The sequence below is a fragment of the Tamandua tetradactyla genome, chromosome 18 (assembly GCF_023851605.1).
Source record: "Tamandua tetradactyla isolate mTamTet1 chromosome 18, mTamTet1.pri, whole genome shotgun sequence".
Lineage (NCBI taxonomy): Eukaryota > Metazoa > Chordata > Mammalia > Pilosa > Myrmecophagidae > Tamandua > Tamandua tetradactyla.
In genome coordinates this window covers 27,187,526-27,211,084 of record NC_135344.1, presented here as the reverse complement: position 1 = coordinate 27,211,084, position 23,559 = coordinate 27,187,526, and the positions used below count along the sequence as shown (strand labels likewise).

The window sequence follows — 23,559 nt, the reverse complement described above, 5'->3', positions numbered from 1 at the left end:
CTGGGCCCCAGGTCATGTCCCTGGGGATCTGCAGTCAGCCTTACAACTAGACAACTCAAGTGACAAAATCATCCAACCCAATACCACTTTTATTTTTTTTTGCATGGGCAGGCACCAGGAATCGAACCTGGGTCTCCAACACGGCAGGCGAGAAGTCTGCCTGCTCAGCCACTGTGGCCTGTCCCCAATATCATTTTTTAAATGTACCTACATTTCCTTCCATCTTAAAAAAGAGAGGTTTCCTTCCTTCCTTTTCATTTGGAAATATCATTTTCAGGCCATAAGTAACGACATTAGAGGACCTGAATAAGCAAAATTTGGAAATTGCTAAAATAAAATTTCCTCTCATCAGCGTGTTGTCTCATTCTCTGCTTAAATAGTACCAGGACTTCACAGGATGTTTGAGGAAAACAGTTACCGAAGAAACCTAATTAGGAGGCTAAGTTTGAAATACTTTTCCATTTGTTTACCATTCTGTATGAAATTTTATCCTTGGTTTCTAACAGTGCTCCCAGAGGGGTGAATGCCAAGTGGGCTCATCTTGCCCTGGCTCCACGTGGGGCCGCGAGGCGCCGGGTGGGCGGACCTACCTCTGTAAGGGTCCTGCGGTGGGTTCAAGTCCGGGGAAGTGGCGGACTGGACAGGAAGCTGTGGAACAGGAACCTGGTTTGGCACCAGAGAATGGCTGCCTCGCAGGGCCACGCCATCTTCACGATGCGCCCCAACCTGAAAGAGGAGCCACAGGGTTTAGTGGGAACCAGCGGAGGGACAGCTACTTCCCGGGGCATCGAAGACCGCAGGAAGGAAGACCAGCCTTTGAAACATAATTACTCCCAACTGCATTTCACTAGAGGGCGCTGGAAGACTGCACATGCACCTATCGCGCCACGCAAAACACTTAACACTCAGTAAGACGCTGTGCTGTACATTCAGTGACAAATATGGCAGAGTAGCTCAGGCAGGTAAAACGTCAAATTGTCTCCCAGGGTGCTGCAGTGGAGCGCACTGATTCGTACCCATCTGTCTTCTATCATGTCCGCCAACAGATCTGACAATTATCTTAATGCCCATATGCTTAATTGTGGGCTTCTCAATTCCCCCATTGCTATCGGAAATCCTACAGGAATTTCAATTTGGCATTCGACTTTCATTTCAGGGGATAAGATTCTCAGGCCTGCCATTTTTTTTTTTCATAATGCCAGCTAAGCCTCTGACAGCGGAAGCTACAGCAGTATGGGACGCAGCCCCTGCTTGGTACAAATATAATAAAATGTCACCTGGCTTTCCAAAACTGGCAGCCCATTCCAAATTAATGTTTACTGTATTTCATCAGCTGCTGGGTTCCAAATCCAAAGGGGGACCATTTCTGCCAATGCCATCACACCGGAAAATGTACCAATAAAGGTTTTATTAAACACACCAGTAATGCCATCATTGCCATGCAAGGATGCTTGGACAATTTTCCATCCTCCCCCACCCCCACGCCCCCATTCTGACCCTGGAAAGACAGCATATTGTAAACATTCTTTAAGCTTCCAAGAATAAAATTATAAAGTACTGTATTATTACTTGGTTTGAAAAAATACTGCAGAGCTTTTTATTAACTAATACTACCAGAGTCCAAAGTAGGGGTCCAGAGACCTTGCATTTGTGGCACTGAGACAGGAATTGCTGACTTTAGAGCACACGCCTCAAAGCAAAACCAGTAAGCATTTGTAAGCCACCAAGAACATGAATGTATCATACTTTATTTGTATATCCAAGTTAGAATGTTATTTTCTCTATTGTTTAAGTGAGTGTTTCTGGTGGGCAGTGGGTCTAACACTAAACAATATTTATCCACTAATTCGTACTGCTATGAATAAAAAAGCTTAATCTTTCCATCCTAAATATAAAACCATAAAGGCACATTGTTCACCCTTTTCTTCCCAAAATGGTGTAAGAGTATTTCCAAAGAAGGCAAAAACAATAAAATCTGAACTGGCATCAATCCAATTCACAGAACCAAAGCACATGCTATTTTAAAGGCAGCTGAGAATAAAGTAACATCTTTATTCATTTCAAAACAATACAAAAGTCAAATAATTTTTGGTGAGGGAAGGGTCAATCGCATGAATCATACAAAGTAGAGCAAGATTAGATAAGATTTGAAGACCTTGAAGCATCCCGATACCCCTCAGTGGGGAAGGCTGAGGGACCCAGGGCCTGCTCCTATCACCAGACTTCGTGAAGGATGGTCACTTAGCCTCTATGTGTGGGTGTCAAATGTAAAATGGAATGAGACGCTATAGCTTCCACGTGTTCCACGGAAGAGGTGTAAGCCCCCTGCACATCCTTTCTGCAGTCCCCATGCCTACTGTCTTTCATTTCTAACTTGTCTGCTCTCTTACAGGCAGACCTACCAGGCCCACCATTCCTTCAGGCATTTTTCACTCATTCTTTCTAAATATTTTTATTTCCTTTCTGGACACAAGAGTGGTTGTTATTTTCCACTGAGATTCTGAATTTTTTTTAGTTTTATATGTTTGCGTTTAGCAGAATGATTCAATCCATGATTATCTCTTCAATAGAAGATATGAAATTGTAAGCATGAATTTTACAGGCCTAGATCAAATGGTTGCTCTTTAAGTGCGTCAATCAATATTCACCTCAATCTGTTACCTTAGTACTAATTCATATTTATTGGTATTCTCAATGGATTTAATTTATTGAATTTCCACAAAGGATGATTCTCAGTCAGAATTAATGAAGATGACCACAGATTTGAGCACAGAGATGTACTCCTCCCATTTAAAAGCAACCTACCAAAACATTCACGCCTTCCCTGTATGTGTCTGTGAAATGATTTAGGGTTGATATGTTGTTTTTTCACTTAAAATATATTTGCTTATTAAGGTTGATGTTTCCTTTTCCCCCCTTCCCCAGATCACATTTAGTTTTCACAAGGGGAATAAAAACTACAACCAATTATCCTTTTACCTTTTTTTTTGTTTGTTTTCCACTATTATAAAAGATAGGGTAACTGGGTGAAAAGAGTACAGTAATGGATTCAGTGATATCTAGATTCCAATTTTAACTGACTTCTTTGTTAGCTATGCAGCCATGGGTAAGTTACTCAAATGCAAAGTAGAGAGACTGGTACTAGAAGTTTTAGAGAAGTCCCAGGTTTATTGTAAGGAGTAGCAAAAATATATGCAAAACAACTGGTACATAATAGGTACTTGATAACTGTAGATATGTGTTTTAACTGAAAATACTTGTGTACCAGAAGGAGAACGATAAAAACCTCTGCAGTGCAAGAACCCTCAAAGCCCAAGCTACCTCTGCTTATGTTCACCTTTGCACTTTGTCTTAGTTTTGCTTCAAACTATATCATTGTAAACTTTTCCTTCTCTGTAATGAGAGTAAAACCTTAAATGACATTATAAATATGTCTGAGGATATGCTTCTTCAACCTGTATTTGTGCTTGGATTTTAGGCAAACATGTTATTTAACTTTATCAATCATTCCAAATAATATCAATCATTTTCCATAAAGGAAGTTGGAGATAAGTTACCTTTGATGTCATAAGGCCTCTTTTATAACCGTATGCATTTCAGGTCAAATGAATGGCCTAATAGGTCCAGAGCCACATAGGGTGTGGTTCGCCAGGATCAATGCTATTGACTCTGGCTGTGGAATTAGTATTTCAAATGGAAGAAAATGCTTTGCTTTGCTTGTTTCCTTGGTCACAGGGCATATTCAAACCCAAGTTACTTTTCTCTTGAAAAATTTCAGATCAGATAAAAGACAAGGAAAGAAATAACGGATAGCACAAATCCACCACTAGAATAACTCAGAAACAGACAGGAAGCCTGATTGAAAACTCAGGGATTTTTCCACTTCTCATATCATAAATATATATTAATGTAAGTAGGAAAAGGCAAATTCCTTCAACACAAATTGATTCTAAGGATAACATCTATTTTTAGAAAATCTATATATCATTATAGCTGCATTTTCATGACATTTTCATCTAGATAAGCAATAGTCTAGAGTTAAAATTCAGTTTAGGAAAATAATTTTATTAATACTGATTATAACTTTTTTGTAACCTTTAAGGAGAATCTTCTCATATCAATTACAATGTAGTCTTAGATATATTTATAGTAAAAGATAAAGCTAAGATTTCAAATGTATTCATTCAATAATTGTTAACTGATTTGATCAGAGAACACATTTATTGATTCAATGAACATTTACTAAACTCGTCCATGCCTGTCACTCTGCAAGGTGCTGGGGACCCTGATGAATAACTCAGATGTGGACCTTTTCCTGGTGTAACTTAGGGTGATCCTTGGTGGGGTCAGGTACACTGATTGATTTAGTGTGGGCAGTTTCAACAGTAAGGAGCAGAGACCCATTTAAGCTTGCTCAACTAAAAGGTTTATCATAAAGTTTTCCCTAACTTAGATTTTAGACCTGGGGCGCTCTCGGGACCCAAGGCACCTCCAAGGGCTGGCTAGCCTCCTTGTCCCTCATGGGCCATTCTAGTCTCTCCTTCTCCCTCTGGTGGCATCCCTGCCTCTCTCTGGTTTCTGCTCTCTCATGACTATAGCCCACACTGTACCTTCATGGAATCTCCCAATACCTTTCAGGTGCTGTACTGGCTACCACCTCCTCCGTTTTTGCTTTTCTTAGTTCAGCATGCCAAGATATCCTGATTGTCCAGCTCATCATTCTGAAGCAGACATGGGTCATCTGCACAAATGGGTCCATCCTAAGATAAGTGTTCTACTTGGTCCACTGGACCACGGGAGGAAGGGAAGGCAGGATGAGGCAGTTCACACATGGCTCCTTGGCCTGCCCCATCGGCATGCCCCATCAATCCTGGCTGGTGCATTTATATACAAATCTGTTACATCATATCTTGGGTCAAGTTATATTCAAATTCTGACACAGCCACTTAAATTCTCCTATGTAAATTTATCATTGGGAATATTTAAGTATCTCTAAATGTGCATTACATTGTTTTTCAATTACTTAAGCATAATATAATTCTAAATAACCTCACTTACTTGGAAAATGATTTACTTATTAGAAGTACTTTTAAATCACTGAAAATGTTCAAGGGCTTGGAGAGACTTTGAAAATTAGGTCAAACCCCTCATTTTACAGAGAAGGAAGCCAAAGCTGAGAATGGTTACATGACATGTCTATTTCGAGGACTAAAACAGATTTCAAACACAGAAAACACAAGAACTTTCAACAATTTGAGTGGGTATACATAGAAGAGAAGGGAGGAGTGTTAAGTAATAAAAGTGGTTTACGTCTTTGGGCTTCTGTTTTGAAGAGGTGATTGTGTCTATACTGCACATATATGTATAGATACATAAATAAATATAACATATACATCATATATATGAAAATAATTTTACTTTTCTTTATTATGGTTTATCAACTCAGGGCCGAGGCCAAGATGTCTAACTCAATTATAAGATTTAATACTTACTGCAGCCCTTCCAACATAAATAGATTGAAATGTTATGCAGTTTCAAATGAGGTGGCTGTTGGCAAGGCTGTTTTTATATAACCATGTGTAGAGCATTCTGGTAAATATCCTTTGTCCTTACCTTCAGCCAACAACAAACACCACAAACAACAACAACAAAAAAAATTCAATGATTTCACTCTCTTTGTTTCCAGGGAGTATTGTGAAAGTAATTATTCTGTTGTATTTAAGAGGCCTATTTCATGGATGGGAAAATGTATTAAATTTCATTTGGCAGTTATTCAATCCTTGTTAATGTTATCTTCAGAGATAACTGCTTCAAAACAGGCTTTCAGACCTCGATTATTCTATTCTACCATAACCTTCTAAAAGAGCACAGGGTGGGAACTTGAGGACACTGGACATCAATTTCTAGACCAAATGGTAATGACAGCGCATTCCCTTTAATAAGGATGCCACAAAACCAGAGAGGCTATTAAAACATTTCGGTATTTCAAAATCCAAGTTATTAATGGCATCTGGTTCAAAATTTTTCTTTTTGACCTAAGTGTTTTCTGAAAAAGAAAAAACAATAACAGGAAAACAGGATAGGACAAAGTAAAAAGTCCTTCTAACTTTTACTTTGCTCTCTAATTGTTTTGCCATAAACATGGAAAAAGAAGTTGATGGGTTTTCACTGTAATTAGACACCCATTGACACACAAAACAGTGTTGGTGTCTGAACTGTAATCTCCCCATGAAATATCAATTATACATGACAATCGTAGAGTGCTAGATTTCTATTTCAATTATCTTGCCAGATCTCTGTCATATCAGAAGAAAGCAAACTTATTTTCTCAAATGTGTTAAATACCATTTTGTCCAAAAGCACGTTTTTTTAAAGAGCTGGGAAGTGGTCATGCATACTTTTTTTAATGGCTCACAGATGGGAACTCGGAAGTGCATGAAATGGCAGCAGTAGACAGATACTGCAAGGAACAATGCCACAGGCACAGGGATGCTGCAGAAAACCAGATCTACCCCTGTTAACCAGCTCTTTTGTGGCAGAAAGACCCAACAGCTGGAAAACTCTTCAGCCACAAATATTATTTCAGTATAGTTCAGGTAAAAAACTTAACAGATTATTTCTTTTATTCATGTGATTAAGCATTTAAGGGATTTTTTCATTAGAGTTAAGTCTGGATTCAATTCTTTTGTTTGGACCTTGTTTTGATTCTTAAAATGTTTATTGTGTGAAGACTTCATAACTGTCTTGAGACACCTAATTTTTTTACAGAAATATCAGTTTCACGTGTGCTTTTCCTGAAATTTAAGGTAATTCCTCATTGTGCAATTTTCTGGAGATTTGTTTAATGCTGATTCTCCAGATAGTATAATAATTTGCAAGAGGATTTAAACATTATCTAAAGGACCCTGACCTTGGCCATGCTGATGAGTCATCTGTCATGTGATTGGCTAGGCTGAATCTTCCATGAACTGTCCACCAAAGTGGTTAAAGTGAATGATTCTGACATGGTGGTTCAAGAGATGCAAACGGCTGAAAACTGATTTCCGTTCGCCTTTTTAAAAAAAACTCGTGTCATCTATGTAAATTGTTTCATTTCTCTCCTCTTCACTCTTATTCTCTATATGATTTTCCTTCTGAGGAAGCCATAACTCAATGCAGTCTCCTGATGGGGAACCTTGTCAGGAGAGAGGTTAACAGAGCCCATTTCATACAAATAGACTGTCTGGAACTAAAGTTAATCCATCCCTAGTGAACTAACTTCTTCTAGCAGCGAGATTACAGAAATGGTGATGTTCTCGTAATTAGTGTAACCAGTTTCTTCTGTTTTCAGTAATGGAAAAGATAATGAAGTGCTTGATGTGTGCTTGGAATTCTAGATCGCTGAAGTGCAAGCACAAACACGCTGCTGTTGACCTCTGCCCCGTTATCTGTAGGCAGCTGGCCATTTAGGTATTTATCATTACCTAACTAGGTATTTATGGTTACCTAACTGGCCTTTGTATTTTAAATGCTTTTCTTATTAGATAAGTAACCCATGGTAAACTATTTGGAAAGGAGGTAGAAGTGTAAAGAAGCGTGCCTAAACATTTTTGTTCCATCTTCCACAACACTTTTTAAACGCTCACGTTTTGAATGCTATAGTTTCTGCTCTTTACTTGGTACCTTGCATATTAAGGTTCAATCATGGCTTTCAGTTGTCTTATGGATCATGTTAAAATGATATCTACCTTGTGCTCCCTGTACTCTTCATCCAGATTCCATGGGACCATCCTGATTCTAAAAATCCCTCAATATGAATCTTCTGTTACCTACTCACCTGCTGCATTCACTCCCACATCTCCAAGACTTCAGCCAAGGCTTCTCCCTGCTCGGGCTGGCAGGGCTAGCTTCTCACAAGCCCCAACCCCGCACTTCTCTATTAGTTACACAGATCCCCAAACGCTACTCCTTTCAGGACTGTGAAGCTCTTGGAAGGGCTCTCTACTTTCATATTATTAACCCTACTGGGCCTGTATAGGGATCTCTTCTGGTTGTTTATGGATATCACCCTTAAATTCGCTCAAGGCATCGTCTAATAGGGAAGGACATAAACTTCATTGATTTTGCTTTGCTGCCATTCATAAAGCCAAGCCCCCCCCCCCCCCCCCACACACACACCTGTCTTGAGATGGATGCCTCTCAAGAGCAGGGACCAGGTGGATAGATCACTGTACAGGGTTGAAATATTACAGCGTGCAATTAGCTGCTTCCTAAACCGTAAATGATTACACAAACAGCACATATCTCTGAGACTACTTCTGAAATCTAAAACCTTAAGATATTGTCAATTATTCATTTAGCATGTTTCTACAAAACAATAAATATTCCATTTTCATTCAGCAAATGCTTTCTGAATGTCTACTATATGTAAGCCATTGTAGGAAAAATATAATAAAATACAGACACATCTATTACCTTATAGCCTTATATTTTAATGGTGGGGTACTCTTGTTATATAAGGCAAAATAAGATGAATGTCACAAAATAGTAGATCAGGTAGGGTTTTAAAGATGATAAAATCATAGATTGAGAGACTAGGGACTTTTTCAAGAAGGCGCATATTAGACTGCTTTTAAAAGATGTGTAGAATTTTGATTTAGATTATCCGAATATATTTTTAAAACTGATATTAAATGCTAAATAAATAACATCTCAACTGTAAATGAAAGTTTCTGTGTTTACATCAATAAGCGGCATTATTTAGGGATTATATATGTGCAAGCGAAGACGTGAGTTGTTAAGGACAGTGTCGACGTGTTTTTGTATTGTCAGATTACATATTTCTGACAAAAAGCAGATTTTTGTAAAGCCCTTTATAAACTTCAACTGCTTTGCTGCAAAGCGAACAACAGAGGGTTATTCTGGACATAAGTGGCACCTCAATGTATGTGCGCCCCAGTGGCCCAAACGATTCACTCATTTCACTGCGATGAAGTCTTTCATCTGCTCTATGGTAATAGTTTCCACATGACCAGTGGCTCTGCTATAAATAAAATCAAAAGCAAAAGAAAGGACTTAATAAAAGAAAATGACATTAAGAGTAGCATTAAATCAGGAAAAAAAGAAAAATATTTAACTCTCTCTCTCTCTTTGTTTTTTTTCCTCCTGAGAATAAAGCACCACAGAGTACTAAGCAACTCTCAGAATATCTCATGAAAAGGGCAGGCACCGGGAATCGAACCCAGGTCTCCAGCATGGCAGGAGAGAATTCTGCCACTGAGCCACCACTGCACTGCCTAAAAAAGTCATTTTATAAGCTGTAAGATGTGTAAAATTCATTTGTGTGTGACTGAGAGTGGCAAAAGTTAAGGTCGGAGTGTGAGGTGGGGATAGGAGAGGTGGGGGAGAATGCCATAGGTAGAGTGAGTTTGAGGGAACAAGTAACAAACCAAACAGCTCATTTTGCACTGTAAAGAGTACAACAGAATGTGTCAACAGCAAATGTCCATCCATTTCTCTGTCCTTTTCTGTTCTATTTAATGGAGGTAGACTTCTTAGTAATCCAGAGTTTCTCAGGGAATCATAACATTGCTCAATTCTAGTACATGAATTCTGAGAAAGGAAGTTTTTTTTGGCAATGCACAGTGGCTTGATATGAAGAGCCAACTTCCCAAACAAATTTTCTTCTAGTTCTTAAAAAAAAAAAAAAATTACAATGTTAATCTCTGTTCCCGACTGGGTAAACAGCTGCTAATAACCTCCAGTTCCCAAGGGGAGGAGGCTTGCTTCCTTTCATCTTCAGGCTGGTGGATACCTGACATGCACTGGACTTTAGTGATTCCACATGTTTCTTACTTGGCTTTCTGCAAAATTGCCCCAGCACTGGTCTTGCCAGTTCCGTTTTCTTTGCTCCTTTTCCCTCAGATTACACCCATAAACTCAGAGGACATAGTCAGTTATAGTACCACTTATTTGAAATGGTAGTTCTTTTACTGTTGGGTATGTTTAAAAAGGAAATTCAAGCACTTATAACCTCTATAAGAGGCTAAAACCTTGGAACCCTGTACCTGAGGCCCCGTTAGGGAAATGACCATTTTGCTTTCTTTCCTACAGAGCTAATTATTCACTCAAAGTCTGGCTATATTTGAAGAGATTCAATTTCTAACAGCATTGCAAGTGATTCCTTCTATCTGCTTGTGTCCTAAATAAATGAGCAAACTTCAACACTTTCCTGTAATAGGAAGCGCCCTGCCACAGATTACAGAGCCAGCCGGCCCCCAGATCCTTTCTTACTTATGCCCCAGCACCTGCTTTAATGGTGACCTCAGTTCCACACCTCAAGATTCAGACATTTCACAAAACAGCTTTTTAAATAAAAAACAGCTGTTTCCCATCTAGACTACAGGGAGAAAAATTTGGGCAGCTTACAGAAACATTACCCAGAGACTACCATTCTCCAATAACTTTCACACACTTTCAACTCCAAAAGAGACCTGTCCACGTGTAGGAGCCAGGGAGAAGGCGGATACAAAATTAAAATGTGGAAACTCAATACTGCGGTTTGTAACAATATGTCCAATTAAATGCTTTAAAATGAATGTGGCCATTGTATCAGGACAATGCTTCCCAAAAGATGTCATTTAACTAATATTTGACAGATCTTCTGGTTAAACCCAACTTTATAGTTCTAAGATGATTTATGGATAAAGAGGAAGCTATAATTACGCACAACTGTGAACGTCAACCAATTAGGTAGAACTCTCGTGTTAGAGAAAACGTGATGCTACAACAGCTTATTTTTGGCTTTTGTTACTAAAGCTGCTTTGCTTAAACCCTCTCCTTATTATGAACCCATTTTACACTTCTGTTTTTTAAGCAACTAAGATAGTTTTGATTTGAAAAATTTACAGCCACAATAAAACTTAAAATAACACAACGGCCACAGATTTAAAAAAATATAAAATGGCAAAGGCCTGCTCTTGGCTTTTAAACAGTGCCAAGTTGCTCCAGTATTTTCTGTTTTGGTATGAATGACATAACTGGATTACTTCATGAGCTGCTACTTTAATTCCTAAGGGTGGAAAATTCCATGAGTTAATTTAATTTGGATGTAAGAAGTATACATAAAAACCCACTCTTCCTGTGGACTCTCCTGTGAAGTGTGCAGGCCAACTGCTGGAGCTGCCGCACTGCGGATGGAGCCTTTGCACCGAATGCCGCCATTTAGACACATAAGATTCTTTATTTTCAGTGTAGTTCTAAAAAGATCACATTCTTTCTATGGCTCTGTAATGCCTTTTCAACCCTGTCTCTGCTGAAACCCAACCCACACTCTACAGATGATTCTATGATATCTTCTCAATGAAGCTTTTCCTCGCTGTCCCCTACAGTGTAAAAATGCTCTCCCTTCTCTGACTCTCTTCTTAGGTCACTGAATAAATTCCACCTTCTGTGTTCTCATACTACCAGGCTAAAAGGCCTATTAGAGCAGAGATTTTCCCCTGCACATTTATGTATTCCCGACAGCACCAATGCCCTGCAGATTCAAAATGAGTGAATGAGCGTATGAGTATTTTCTAATATACAATATACATAATATATATTTCCCCAAGAAAATCTGCTTTCTTGAGAAAATAAGGACAATATTTTATTTATAAATGCAAGGGTTGGGCCTTTCCCAAATTACGGACAGTTGAGTATTGTTTCCTTGCTCCCAAGGAAAGCTCAGTAAACAATATGATGATGACCATGCTATTAAGAGACTACCTCCTTTCTTATTATTATTTAAGAAGAAAATGAAGTAGAGTAAGATCCTGGGTAAAATCCTATTAAAGGATATTTAAAAGAGAGCTTCAAAGTGCTTTGAAACAGAGATGCTGTCCTCTCAAGTTCAGTTTGGTTCCATCAAGAACAAGTCTTTCTAGATAAACCTCATTTCCTCATTCACGGGAATGCTGCTCACCTGGCCTCTCCTCGTGATGCTTTGGACAAAAAGAAGGTAAAATTAGGTGTATATAACTGGTTGAATTATGAAATCCAATGAGCAAGGGAAATGTATATGTATCAAGAAGGTCTTGTGGCCTTCTCTTCCAAACTCTCTCCTGGTCAACCATTTTATTATTGGCATTGATGTGGGCATTAATGACACCCATCACATTTGCTGAAGACAGAGTTGGCAGGGATATGTGATTGAACTGGGACCTAACACAGACCTTTACGCTGGAAACAGACTGCATGAAGGCCACAACATGAAATCCAAAGGGGCTATGTAAAGTTTTGTACAGGCACAACAAAAGCACACAAGGATAAACTGGCAGATATGTGGCTTATAGGCTTCTGCTGATTACAAGTTCAACATGTGCCAGCAGGATGGATGAAACCATCAAAATAGCTAATAGAATCCTGTTAGGCGATCTTAATGCAGATATAGTGCATTGGATGGGGGAGGTGATAGCACCAACCTAGTCCACTGTGATTATACCTTCACTGTGTTTGGTTTAGATTTCATGTGCTAAAACACCCTTGAAAAGGTAAAAAAAAATGAAAAAAAGCAGCTTTAATAAACTAGGTCAAATGTATGGAAAGTCCTGTGACTCATGAAGGGGATTCAGAGCCTTTTTTTTTTTTTTTTTTTTAGGTTAAATAAATGAAGATTCAGTGGGTGGTTAGCTTAGAGAAAAAAAAACTTAATATACTGCCTTCAAATAACTAAAAGTTTCTTAAATGATTTTTGTGTTGGACTTTGGGGGAACTTTAATGGGCAAGAAAACAGGACTGCACAGAGAAACAGATTTGGTTTGGACATAGGCAGAATTTTCTAACATATGATGGGAAAGGGCTTTGTGGCCATTTGGGATGTGTCCATTTGGGGTTATTCACCCTTGGAGGTCAGTAGAGCTTTCTGACTGCCTGGCAGGGAATTTGTACAGGGATTTGACTAGAGATGGCATCTAAGGTCCCTGCAAGTCTATGTCTACTAACTTCAGAGAGTGTCTTCGACACTTGATAAATGTTTTGTAATGAATAAACAGACTTTAAGCAAAAAGACTGGAAAACTACACTGATATAGATCCATGGTATAGGAGCTAAATAATCCTATCATTGCAGATTCTATTGACAAGAAATCTGGAATACATAGAGTCATATGACGGCATTTCTTATATAAGTTCTGTTCTTATTAGGTTGAAATAGCAGATCTGGTCATTTAAAATGCTTTATTTTCAAGTCTCTTCTGTGGATCTGAATTCTGAATGAATAATACAGGTTATTAGATTCAGAAAATTACCATTTTAATAATTTATAAGAAATCTAATAATTTAATATCAGGATTAACCATGGGGAAACCTGAGGCACATAAGGGATTATAGCTGAGTAAGAGTTACTAACTAAGCTAGTGACAAACCCAGTTTGTTTCTTGTCCTCTCACATTCAGCAATTTTAGCTTAGACTCCATTAGAAAAGTGGGTGGTTATGGTAAGGAAAATAAGTTAAAATTTATTACTTCAAGGACCTTAAAAGGAGAGTTCACACCTCTTGCCACGTAGCACAAACATGTAGACTTAAGAATAAATGTTTAGACAATGCAAGTTTTAATCTGTGCAAGTTATCATGCTGGAGGAAAAGTTCTTTATCTCTAGCTTTAGAAAGAGAGCTGCTCTGGGAATGTGGCCATTTCGCCAACCACAAGATTTGAAAACCCAAGTTTTTAACACCTAAACTCAGTTCTCCAAATGTATACTTATACTCTCTGAGAAGTAACAGGGGAGTATAAAACAGTTTGAAATTTGGAGTCAATGTACCCCAATTTAAATCTAGGTACATTATGAGATCAACTGACAAGCTTCCTAGGCTGCCTTGTACCCTCACCTAAAATGGCCACTATTATCATTCTCTGGGTACTCTTGTAAAGATGACCTGAGATAACACATATGGGACACACCTAGCAGAGATGCTGACAACTTGCAGGATGCCCAGAAAATGGTAGTTTCCCTTTTTCCCTTCCAACTGACGATTTATTGGAAGGGAAACAAAAAATGTAATATATGGTACCCAAGGAACTTACAATGTATTTGGCATGGCAAAAGTCATACCTACAAAATATACAGAGATAGGTATGATAAATAAATGGGCAATGGTATGAGTCAGGATGTTATAAGAGCAGAGAATAAAATGACTACCGGGAGTAGAGGTAGGAGGGGAAGGCTTCCCGGCAGAGGCAGAATTTGAGTCAGAACTTTGAGAAAGGGTGGGAATTAGATGGACAGAGAGGAGGGGTTAGGTAGGCCAAACCAGATACCGAAGAGGGACCTAATGTGAATTTTCTCTGGGAAAATTCTGTTAAGTGCACACAGTGGTCTTGCTGGTTAAGTTTTTGCACATGGGAATAACTGAACATCAGGTTTTTGGTAAATGGAATGGGTCTTAAATGCTGGGTTAAGGAATTGGTCTTTATCTTGTAGATAATGCAAAGCCTGTGAAAGTTTTTGAGTAGGAGAGAAGTTCAGCCAAATAATCGAATCTAGAAAGCCCATGAGTGAGTGTATGGCACTCACTCTAGGGTTATGAACCATGCTGCTGTGACAAAAATCTCTTTCATTATGCTAATACTTAGTAAATTGCCAAAGACCTACTTCAGAACTCCAAGGAAAACATTTTATGAATCCAAAGCTAAGTACAATATGTTAGCAATTAAATGAGATAACATAATAGCCGAGGCAGAACCACGGTTTTCCCCACCACGATTTCAAGCTGCTGCAGAGGGAAATGCTTCTATCGGCTTCCAAGTTATCAAGCCATTTTGTTTTGATTTTTGGAAGGCAGGGAGAGAGGAAACGAGAAGAGCACGGAGGTCAGGAGGATTCAATGCTGTCTATTCTTTAATCAGAAAGAATTATTAAGGCGAGTTATAAAGGAGCTTTGCTAAAAACAAAACCAGGCCTGGAACGGGTCTCAAGTTACTGCAACTTGCTTCCACTACAGAACAACAAATGAAGGTGTGTAGTTGGGAAAGAGACTCCCACCAGCGCACTCTGCCCAAGTTTCCGGTGCATACCTCCCACTGCTACTTTATTTACTGCAGCTGGCCAAAGTTTTATAGTCTGTTTCATGTATTAAAATTCAAATGTGGAAAACATTACCAGTATCCTCCTTGAATTTTTTTTGTTGTTGTTGGGGGGAAGGGGGTGAGTTTTTTTCCCCTCTTCAACTTCCTTTTTATTGTGGAATGTATCAAATGGTCAAAGGCTAACTTCAGACTGACTAAATTCAAAAGCTATTTCCTTTGTTCTTGTGTTTTTGTTTTAAAATTCATACGAGCTTGCACAAGAAAGAAATGCCAATCCAATCTCTTTCGCACATGTTAGAGTTTCAGGCGGAGGAACTCAGATTCTGTGGGGCGCATGAATGGCTTTCAAGGAGAAGAGATAAAGACTGCAAAACCCTTTCTGTTTTAAAGGGCAGCAGGTTGTCTTTATAACAGCCTCATCTTTGCCATGTCTTCGGAGTTATGCTATTATCTGTCCGGTTCTGCGGATGTCCTTGATTGGATTATAAGTGTCTTCAGAGGACTAAGCAGACACTTCCTCATCAGCAAAACTAGCAGCTTTATTGCTTCTGCATAACGTTTTTTTTTTAATTTAAAAAAGCAAATCATATACATTTCCGTATTATATTGGCCAATGGTGTCCCTTTTTCTATTGCTCCCTTCTTCCCCTTGCCCTTCCACCTGGGCCAGTCTATCCGTCAGAGCCAACTCCCAAAAGGATCCTGGCCTCTTTCTCTCACCCCACCTCTGAATTACTCTCCAAGAGGACTCAAAGGTCAAATAGTTCCAAAAAGCATCTATGTGGATTAATATTTTAAAGAAGCACTTAACCTACATCTGGTATTTAAGAGAAAACTTTACATATTTATGGAAAAAAACTATCTCTGAAGCAATGCCCTCGGTGCTTGTTGCATCCGTTTAACATATGCAAAATGAGCACAGCTACAGAAATTAAACTATTTTTCTCTTGATTGAGAGCAGATATTCAGTAACGGTTATAAGTCACAGATCTCGTTTTTAATAAAGCCAGATTCCTTAATTAAAAGCAGTATTGTTTAAACATTGTAGTTAAAAAAAAAAGAGCTGTACAAACTAAAATCTCATATTATATGCATCCCAAGTGTATTTAACACATTACCTGAGGCCAAGCTAAATTAAAATCTAGACTTTCCTTTTGTAAACTCTTAGCAACTGCCATGAACAGACAAACAATTTTTATTCAAAGATGAATTTGAGGGTAGAGGTCAAGGAAAAGAAGAAGAAGAAAAAAAAAAGATTTAGCTTTGGCATTCAAAAATATCTTTCCACGTTTTAGAAGTGAGTTCATTGCTTCTATTTATAAACCAGTATTTTTGGTTTTAAATTGGTTGCAGGTTCCAATAATACACCCTCGGAATGGCACCCTTACTAGTAGTCTTTTATTCAGACAAATTGAAAGGGGGCAGAAGAATACTATTGAGGAAGAACTTAAAGAACCTCACGATAACTTATTCTGAATTTTTCTTCTAGAACCATCTTTAAACAGTGATAACAGAAGCTCAACCTTCAGCCAAGCAACTTTTTAAGAGGCTGTAAGGTGCAAAATAGGTCACTAAGGTGCATGCAGAAAAGGCAGGAGTTTTTATGGAGCAGAAATACATAGGATCACTAGTCAAGTCGAATTCTCTACCAATCTGGGTCACCTCACTAATTGTTAACACTTAAATTTTTGATAAGAAAAGACTGGATAATTACAGGCATCCAAAAAAAGAATCTTTTCCAAAGGTAATGTGCAAATTGAAATTTCAATGTAATATGGACAAATACACTTAAACAATGTTCAAATGAAAACTTATTCATAAATAAGTAATGATAAAACTATATACACATTAAAATACCCAGTCCCACATGACATATTTACACAAACACACACTACATTTCTACTTTATAATCAGAATCAAAAGACACTGATTTAGCTTCTTTAACAAAACAAACAGCATGAAACCCATTCATATTTGAAATGCCAGCAACGTGGTATGAACAGAAACTGGGTCCATCAGCAGAAGTCACCCAAGATGAATATTACAAACACCAGCAACGGCCCAGCAATTCCACTTCTGGGTGTACAACCAAATGACAGGAAAGCATGTGTCTACATGGAAACTTGAAAACAAATGTTCATGGCAGCATTATTCATAATAGCCAAAAAGTAGACACAATCTAAACATCTATCACCTGATGAATGGATAAACATAATGTAGTATAAATAAAATGGAACAATATTTGTCCCTAAAAAGGAATGAAACTCTTAATGTCTGATAGGATATGGATAAACCTTAAAACATTATGCTAAGTGAAAGAAGCCAATCATAAAAGGCCATATACTGTATGATTCCATTTATATGAAACGTCCAGAACAGGCAAATTTACAGACAAAAAGTAGATCAGTGGTTGCCAGGGGTTGAGGGGAGCAGGGAATGGGACTGACTGTTAATGGGCATGGGTTTTTCTTGGGGGGATGGTCTTAGATTATGGTGGTGGTTGCAAAATCTTGTGAAAACACTACAAACACTAGCTGCACACTTTAAAAATAGGTGAATTGTATGTGACATGAATTTTATCTCCACATAGCCGTGCAAAAAACAAATGCAGCAGTAGTGTTTATACTGGAAATTCTAACTCTTTATGATAACTATAGTCTATACATTTTATCACTTACCATGAGTGAATGTCTGTTGGCTGAAAGTAGACCAGTTCCATACCCTGAGCCCAGACCACCCATTGCTCCATTATGAGAAGGTCCAATGATTCCGTGCATGTCCCCATGACCACCAGGCATCGCTGTGGATGGGCCAACTGCATGATTCCGGAGAACATGAATAGCATCATCCAGTCTTTCTAAACGATCTTCAATTCGGCTTTGCTGTTGGTTAATAAATGATGGGACAATCTGGTTTAGTTTGAAATATGTATAGGTTACATAAGTAAAAGCTCAGTTGACACAAACCACAATTCGTGAGAAAGCATAAGGGTTTCTGAATAGACGTTTTCATTAAAGTTTATTTCCTAGAATAATAAAAATAGTGTCCTTCCTAGAAAACTGGTGGAAATGTCAATGTTGTAATTACACTGTTATTTTTCATGAGTAAGGTAAATGTGAATTACAATTAGATCTTCCAGGACATTATAACGTACATATGCTATACTGTATTGCATTAGCTTCAAAGAGAATTTAGGTTTACTTTAGAAAATAAAAACGCTCATCTAATTTAAGGAATGTTCTGGAAGACATTGGTTAAAGAGTTCAAAAAATTAGCAATGGAAAGATGACTGGATAGTTGCCCAATCAGATTATCTTCTTGAAAGCCCATTTCCTGTTCTCCTTCATACATGGCACATGGTACATGCTAAGTACCAAGTCAGAGACAGGCAAATGCACACAGATTGTAAGGTGTTGCTAAGTTCTATCACTTTTTTACTTGTGTTTCTAGCTTTTCGTCGATTTCACTTCCATCTATTGATACATACCACTTTCTGGTATGTGTGTGTGCACATCAAATATTGTGATACAATATTTCATTAAGGACCTCAAAACAGTTAACAAAAAAAAAAATGGCAAAACTTCTGTCAGCCAAAGTATCAGATTTTAAGACTGAAGAGTAAAATCACTACTCTCCTATAGAATCATTACCATATTCAACTATGAACTACCCAGCTTTTTCTCTATCTAGCCATTAGGATCCTATTTTTCCACAGCTAGACAAGGAAGAGGTTCTAGTTTTAGGTGGAGAAAAAGGACATGTAGACGTATATTCTTTTGTTAATGTGATCAATAATATCAAATAAACATCTGCACACCTCTCTCCCATGTGTACTTTTATATATGCCACCTCATTGGCTCCTCGTTCCACATGTGCAATGCAGGCAGGGAAGACAATCTTTTCCCTTCAATACAGATGTGAAAATGAGGCTCAGAGAGGTTAAGTGAATTAATTACTCAGTCTCACACTGCCAGGAAATGGTAAAGTCAGAGTTTGAATCTAGATCTTTTGGCTTCAAAACTATTGCCTCTTTTTACAACATCATACTACAATCCACTTTGATTTCCAATGGGTTTTACAAACAGATGCACCAGCTCTGTTGCACGAAAAAAAACAATTTCTAATTATTCTATGCTGACAGGAAGAATGTGTGTCTAACATACTTAGTCTATGCTACAGAACATTTTGATTTGGTAGGCTTTGGAGTTAAATGACCTCCCCTAGAATCCTAGCTCTGCTACTTATTTGACCTTAAAAATGTTACTAAATTTCTTTGAGTCCAAGCATCTTCATTTATTAAAGAAATAGGAAGGACAATATATACTTCTAAGTGTAAATATAAGCATGGAAGGAATAATGCATGTGCCTATGGTACTGTCTGGCTCGCAGTATCATGGTGGAGAGAGTCATTTCTGTTTGCAAACCACCCCTCGAGTGTACAGAATTTGAAGAGATTTGAAGCTGTAGTTCACAAGAATAAGCCTAGTCTTCATAGTTCAGTTCCTGGACAAAGGCCCACTTTTGAGGTCTCAGAACATAACCGATGGAGACAAATCCTTAAACAACGATGGATTATTTGGATGCAGTCTGTAGACTAATCGGGCTGGAAATGCCTGTTGTCTCACTGTGTGGTTGCCGTTATTGGTTAAAATGCTCAGAGGAGTGATTAACAAACTCCAGCAAGGAAGAGCACAGCAAAGAGGGGAAATTCACCTTTGTGTTTTCATTTTTAGATTTTCCCTGACTTAAATAGTAAGCTGAAAGGGAAGAAAGGAAGTCCTCAACTTCTGACACAACACTAAGCTAGACAGATAACGCTCTATCTTCTTCTCCTCAAAGCATGGAGGAAGAAAAGGGAAACGCCTCAATGAAGGGCTGAGAGGCTCTTCCCACCTGTTCCTACTGGTCCCTATTTGATTTCTGTAAAGACAAAATACTGCATAGGCCAGTGTGGTTTATGTATATTTCCAGTCCCATCCACTAGGAACTGAGAAATATTACTGTGTCAGAAACTAAATCATCATGTGAGTATTTATAATATTAATCACATGCATGGAAATTTTTAGCTATTCCCTACTAGAAGAATAGGCCTTTCCTTCCTGTCAATGATATGACTGCATTTCTTAGAGGACCAAAGAGAACGAGGGAATAGACAACAGAATGCTTCTTCTTCAGAGGTCAAAAGGTCACATCCTATAAACCTGTTATTTTAGAAAGCAGAACAGGGGTATACAGAATTATCAAGTATTCCAGCCATTCAGCTTCAAGAAAGTTCTCCTGCTGTCAAGAAAGTTATTTAATCATTGACAGGGATCTTTCCCAAGGATGGAGAAGAGGGCTTCACCCGTACAGAATTTTCAAAATCTTTTCTGGTGCTAAATACTTATGGCCCTGGGGCTTCCACCCCCAGTATCTGTGTTACAATCAACCAATAGGAACAAATCATAGCCTCATACAAGTTTGACTCCAATCATACTTGTGTGCTCATATTTTAAACTGAATTACTACTAGTGAAAATAAGAATCTTGGAGTGAAGTAGATGCCAAAAGAAAAAAAAAATACCAGTCTGAAAATGGCTGGAGTTGAGATTAAGAGGGGAGACATACCAAAGAATGTAAGGGTCCTTCGTAATTAGGAGACGATGAGGCCTGTCCTCCGTTCCTAGACCAAACAGCTGTGCCTGCTGATATTAAAGTGGGAATTACAATCAGATCTATAACATCTTTTAAAAAATCTCACCGATATTTTAGTACATGTGCTGCCGAAGGGAGCACTTACCAATATTTTAAACAGTTTTTTTTTTTAAATAACAATGCTGATTTTCATTTACTCAATATGGTATCTACATGTAAATTCTTCATACTAGAATTTTTAGGCAAGGGAAACATTTCAAATGTAAAATATGTATATTTTACCTAGACTTAGAATTCCCTCAGGCTGCCTTCTAAAAGGGAACATTTAATTGATTCTGAATTGTAGGTAGAAGAGTTCCTGTTTAAGGAAAAATATCACTATATAGATCAGACAATTTCAAGAATTCTAGGAGGGGATTTGTTGGCCTTCAGATAAGGCCAGTTTATATTAAATGAAAATTCTCTCAAATAACACCTTTGCTATTTATTTAAAAAAATGATCTGTAAGTACTATTAAAACTCCAGAAACCTTTTAAGGGGTTATGATTAGTCAGCAGTGATCCACTAAACCAGTAAGTTAAAAATGCAATATCATGTTAATTATGCAGTTTCTTTCAAGGAAAATATTTTTTTTTATGATGAAGTAAACTTGAAGGTAAAGAAAGATTCTTATCATGATATAGTGTAGGTATATCTACCCTACAAAATAAAAACCACTTTTAAACTGGGAATAATATAATACACATTCAGTACAGAAAACTCAAAATGCCTAACTCAGAAATGGAAAAATTAATCTCATACGCCAACACTATGAACTCTTAAAACCTATTCTTCCTGTCTTTCCTGAGTGTACATGTATGTATATTTTTATGCTAAATAAAAATAGAATATTTTGGTCAATTACTTTTAGTGACAGAATTTAGACAGAGACATTGGTGTGAAAATGGCAATCTGTGCCCATATTTACATCTTCTTATAAGTTCTCTCTTTCCGATATGTGGTTTTCCCTAATGTATTTCCAGAACTCTCAAAAGTGGCATGTCCTAGGTTTGTTTCTGTGCCTTCCACTTAAAGAATGCTGCTCAGGGTCAGAATACTTGTGGCATTTTCTTGAATGATTTGTGCATCAGAACTTTCTTTTCCCAGTTAGCCTATAAGTGGAGTGGCAAAATGGAGAGCACCAGATTCTCACCCCAGCTCAGGTATTACTATTGGTATAAACTCTGCAAGTCACCTACGCTTTTCTGGACCTCAGTACATTCATCTGTAACATCAGTGCATGAGACTAAATGAGTTATTCTCAAACTTTATTAGACCACAGAATAGTGCTCCGCCACCCTACCCCAAGTTATAAAACAGATGAAATCTGAGCCTCTTTGTTCGGAGCTCTACCTGCTCACACTCCCTCACCACCCATCACACTTGGCTAGATGTCGTTCCAAGTCCTCTGTGCCCAATCCTTATCTGGTTCTGGACATTATCACTTGTGACCCTTCTTCAGAGCCTAGTAATATGTGCTGACCCAGAAGAGTACACCAATACTGAACTTTTTACTTTCCACTTCTGTACTGGGAATGTTTCACTGCTATTACATTATCCTCTTATTATCATCTCTGCTGATTCCCAGTGCCAACTTTGTTTCTCTGGATATAAGGACTTCAGGATCCAGCTACCCCTCTTTCTATTCTGGGACCCTCCCATGTCAATGGAGCCTTGGAAAAGGCTGCCATGAAATTCCACCTATGCCATAGCCATCACCTCTGAAAGTTTAGCAGCAGGTGAAACCTCCCATTCTCTGCTGGGGGACATGGATTATAAAAAACTATGCATGAGTTGCATGTAGGGAACAATATGGGGCTTGAGGAGGCAAAATAGGGAAGCAACTCAGATGTGGCCTCTCTCTCCAGCCAATATGATGAGCAGTCTCACCACCCTCCCCCTCTCTGCGTGGGACATGACCCCCAGGGGTGTGGACCTTCCTGGCAACGTGGGACAAAGATCCTGGAATGAGCTGAGACTCAGCATCAAAGGACTGAGAAAAACCCTAGAATGAGCTGAGAATTAACATCAAGGGATTGAGAGAACCTTCTCGACCAAAAGGGGTAAGAGTAAAATGAGACAAAGTGTCAATGGCTGAGAGATTCTAAACAGAGTCGAGAGGTTATCCTGGAGGTTATTCTTACGCATTAAGCAGATATCACCTTGTTGTTCAAGATGTAGTGGAGAGGCTGGAGGGAATTGCCTGAAAATGTAGTGCTGTGTTCCAATAGACATGTTTCTTGATGATGAATGAACAATGATATAGCTTTCACAATGAGACTCTGTGAATGTGAAAACCTTACGTCTGATGCTCCTTTTAGTAGAACATATGGAATAAAAATAAATAGGGGGGAACAAATGTTAAAATAAATTCAGTTTGAAATAGTGCTAAATGAAAGCGAGGGGTAAGGGGTATGGTACGTATACTTTTTTTTCCTCTATTATCATTTTATTTCTTTCTCTGTTGTCTTTTTATTTCTTTTTCTAAATCGATGCAAGTGTACTAAGAAATGATGAATATGCAACTATGTGACGATATTAGGAATTACTGATTGTATATGTAGAATGGAATGATATTTAAATGTTTTGTTAATTTTTTTTAATTAATAAAAAAAGTTAAAAAAAAAGATTTACAAGACAAAAAAAAAATAGGGAAGCAACTCCACTAAAATTACAATAAGTTCAGGTTTCAATTAGGCACAGATGTGATTTAGTTCCTTAGTCAAAAAAAAATCTTTGGTAACAGAGTCCAGCAGGAGTTAGAAACAGGGTAAGATAATGGGTAATTGGAGCTGAAGGGATACAGACTGTGCAACAGGACTAGATACAGAAACTCAAAAATGGA

At 38.1% G+C, this 23,559-nt stretch overlaps 1 protein-coding gene across 33 annotated transcripts in view; it reads right to left on the bottom strand.

Moving 5' to 3' along the window:
* TCF4 (transcription factor 4) overlaps window positions 1-23,559 on the bottom strand; it is a 463,737-nt gene that overhangs the window by 9,883 nt on the left and 430,295 nt on the right. For 29 of the 33 annotated variants that reach the window (XM_077135388.1, XM_077135394.1, XM_077135390.1 and 26 more), the window contains 3 exons: window positions 20,649-20,725; window positions 17,721-17,924; window positions 591-726 (listed from right to left, as the gene is read on the bottom strand). In XM_077135388.1, the coding sequence (XP_076991503.1) occupies window positions 591-726; window positions 17,721-17,924; window positions 20,649-20,725 (417 nt within the window). The remainder of the gene's footprint in view (window positions 1-590; window positions 727-17,720; window positions 17,925-20,648; window positions 20,726-23,559) is intronic. The other 4 variants (XM_077135384.1, XM_077135387.1, XM_077135417.1 and 1 more) reach the window with 1 other exon arrangement.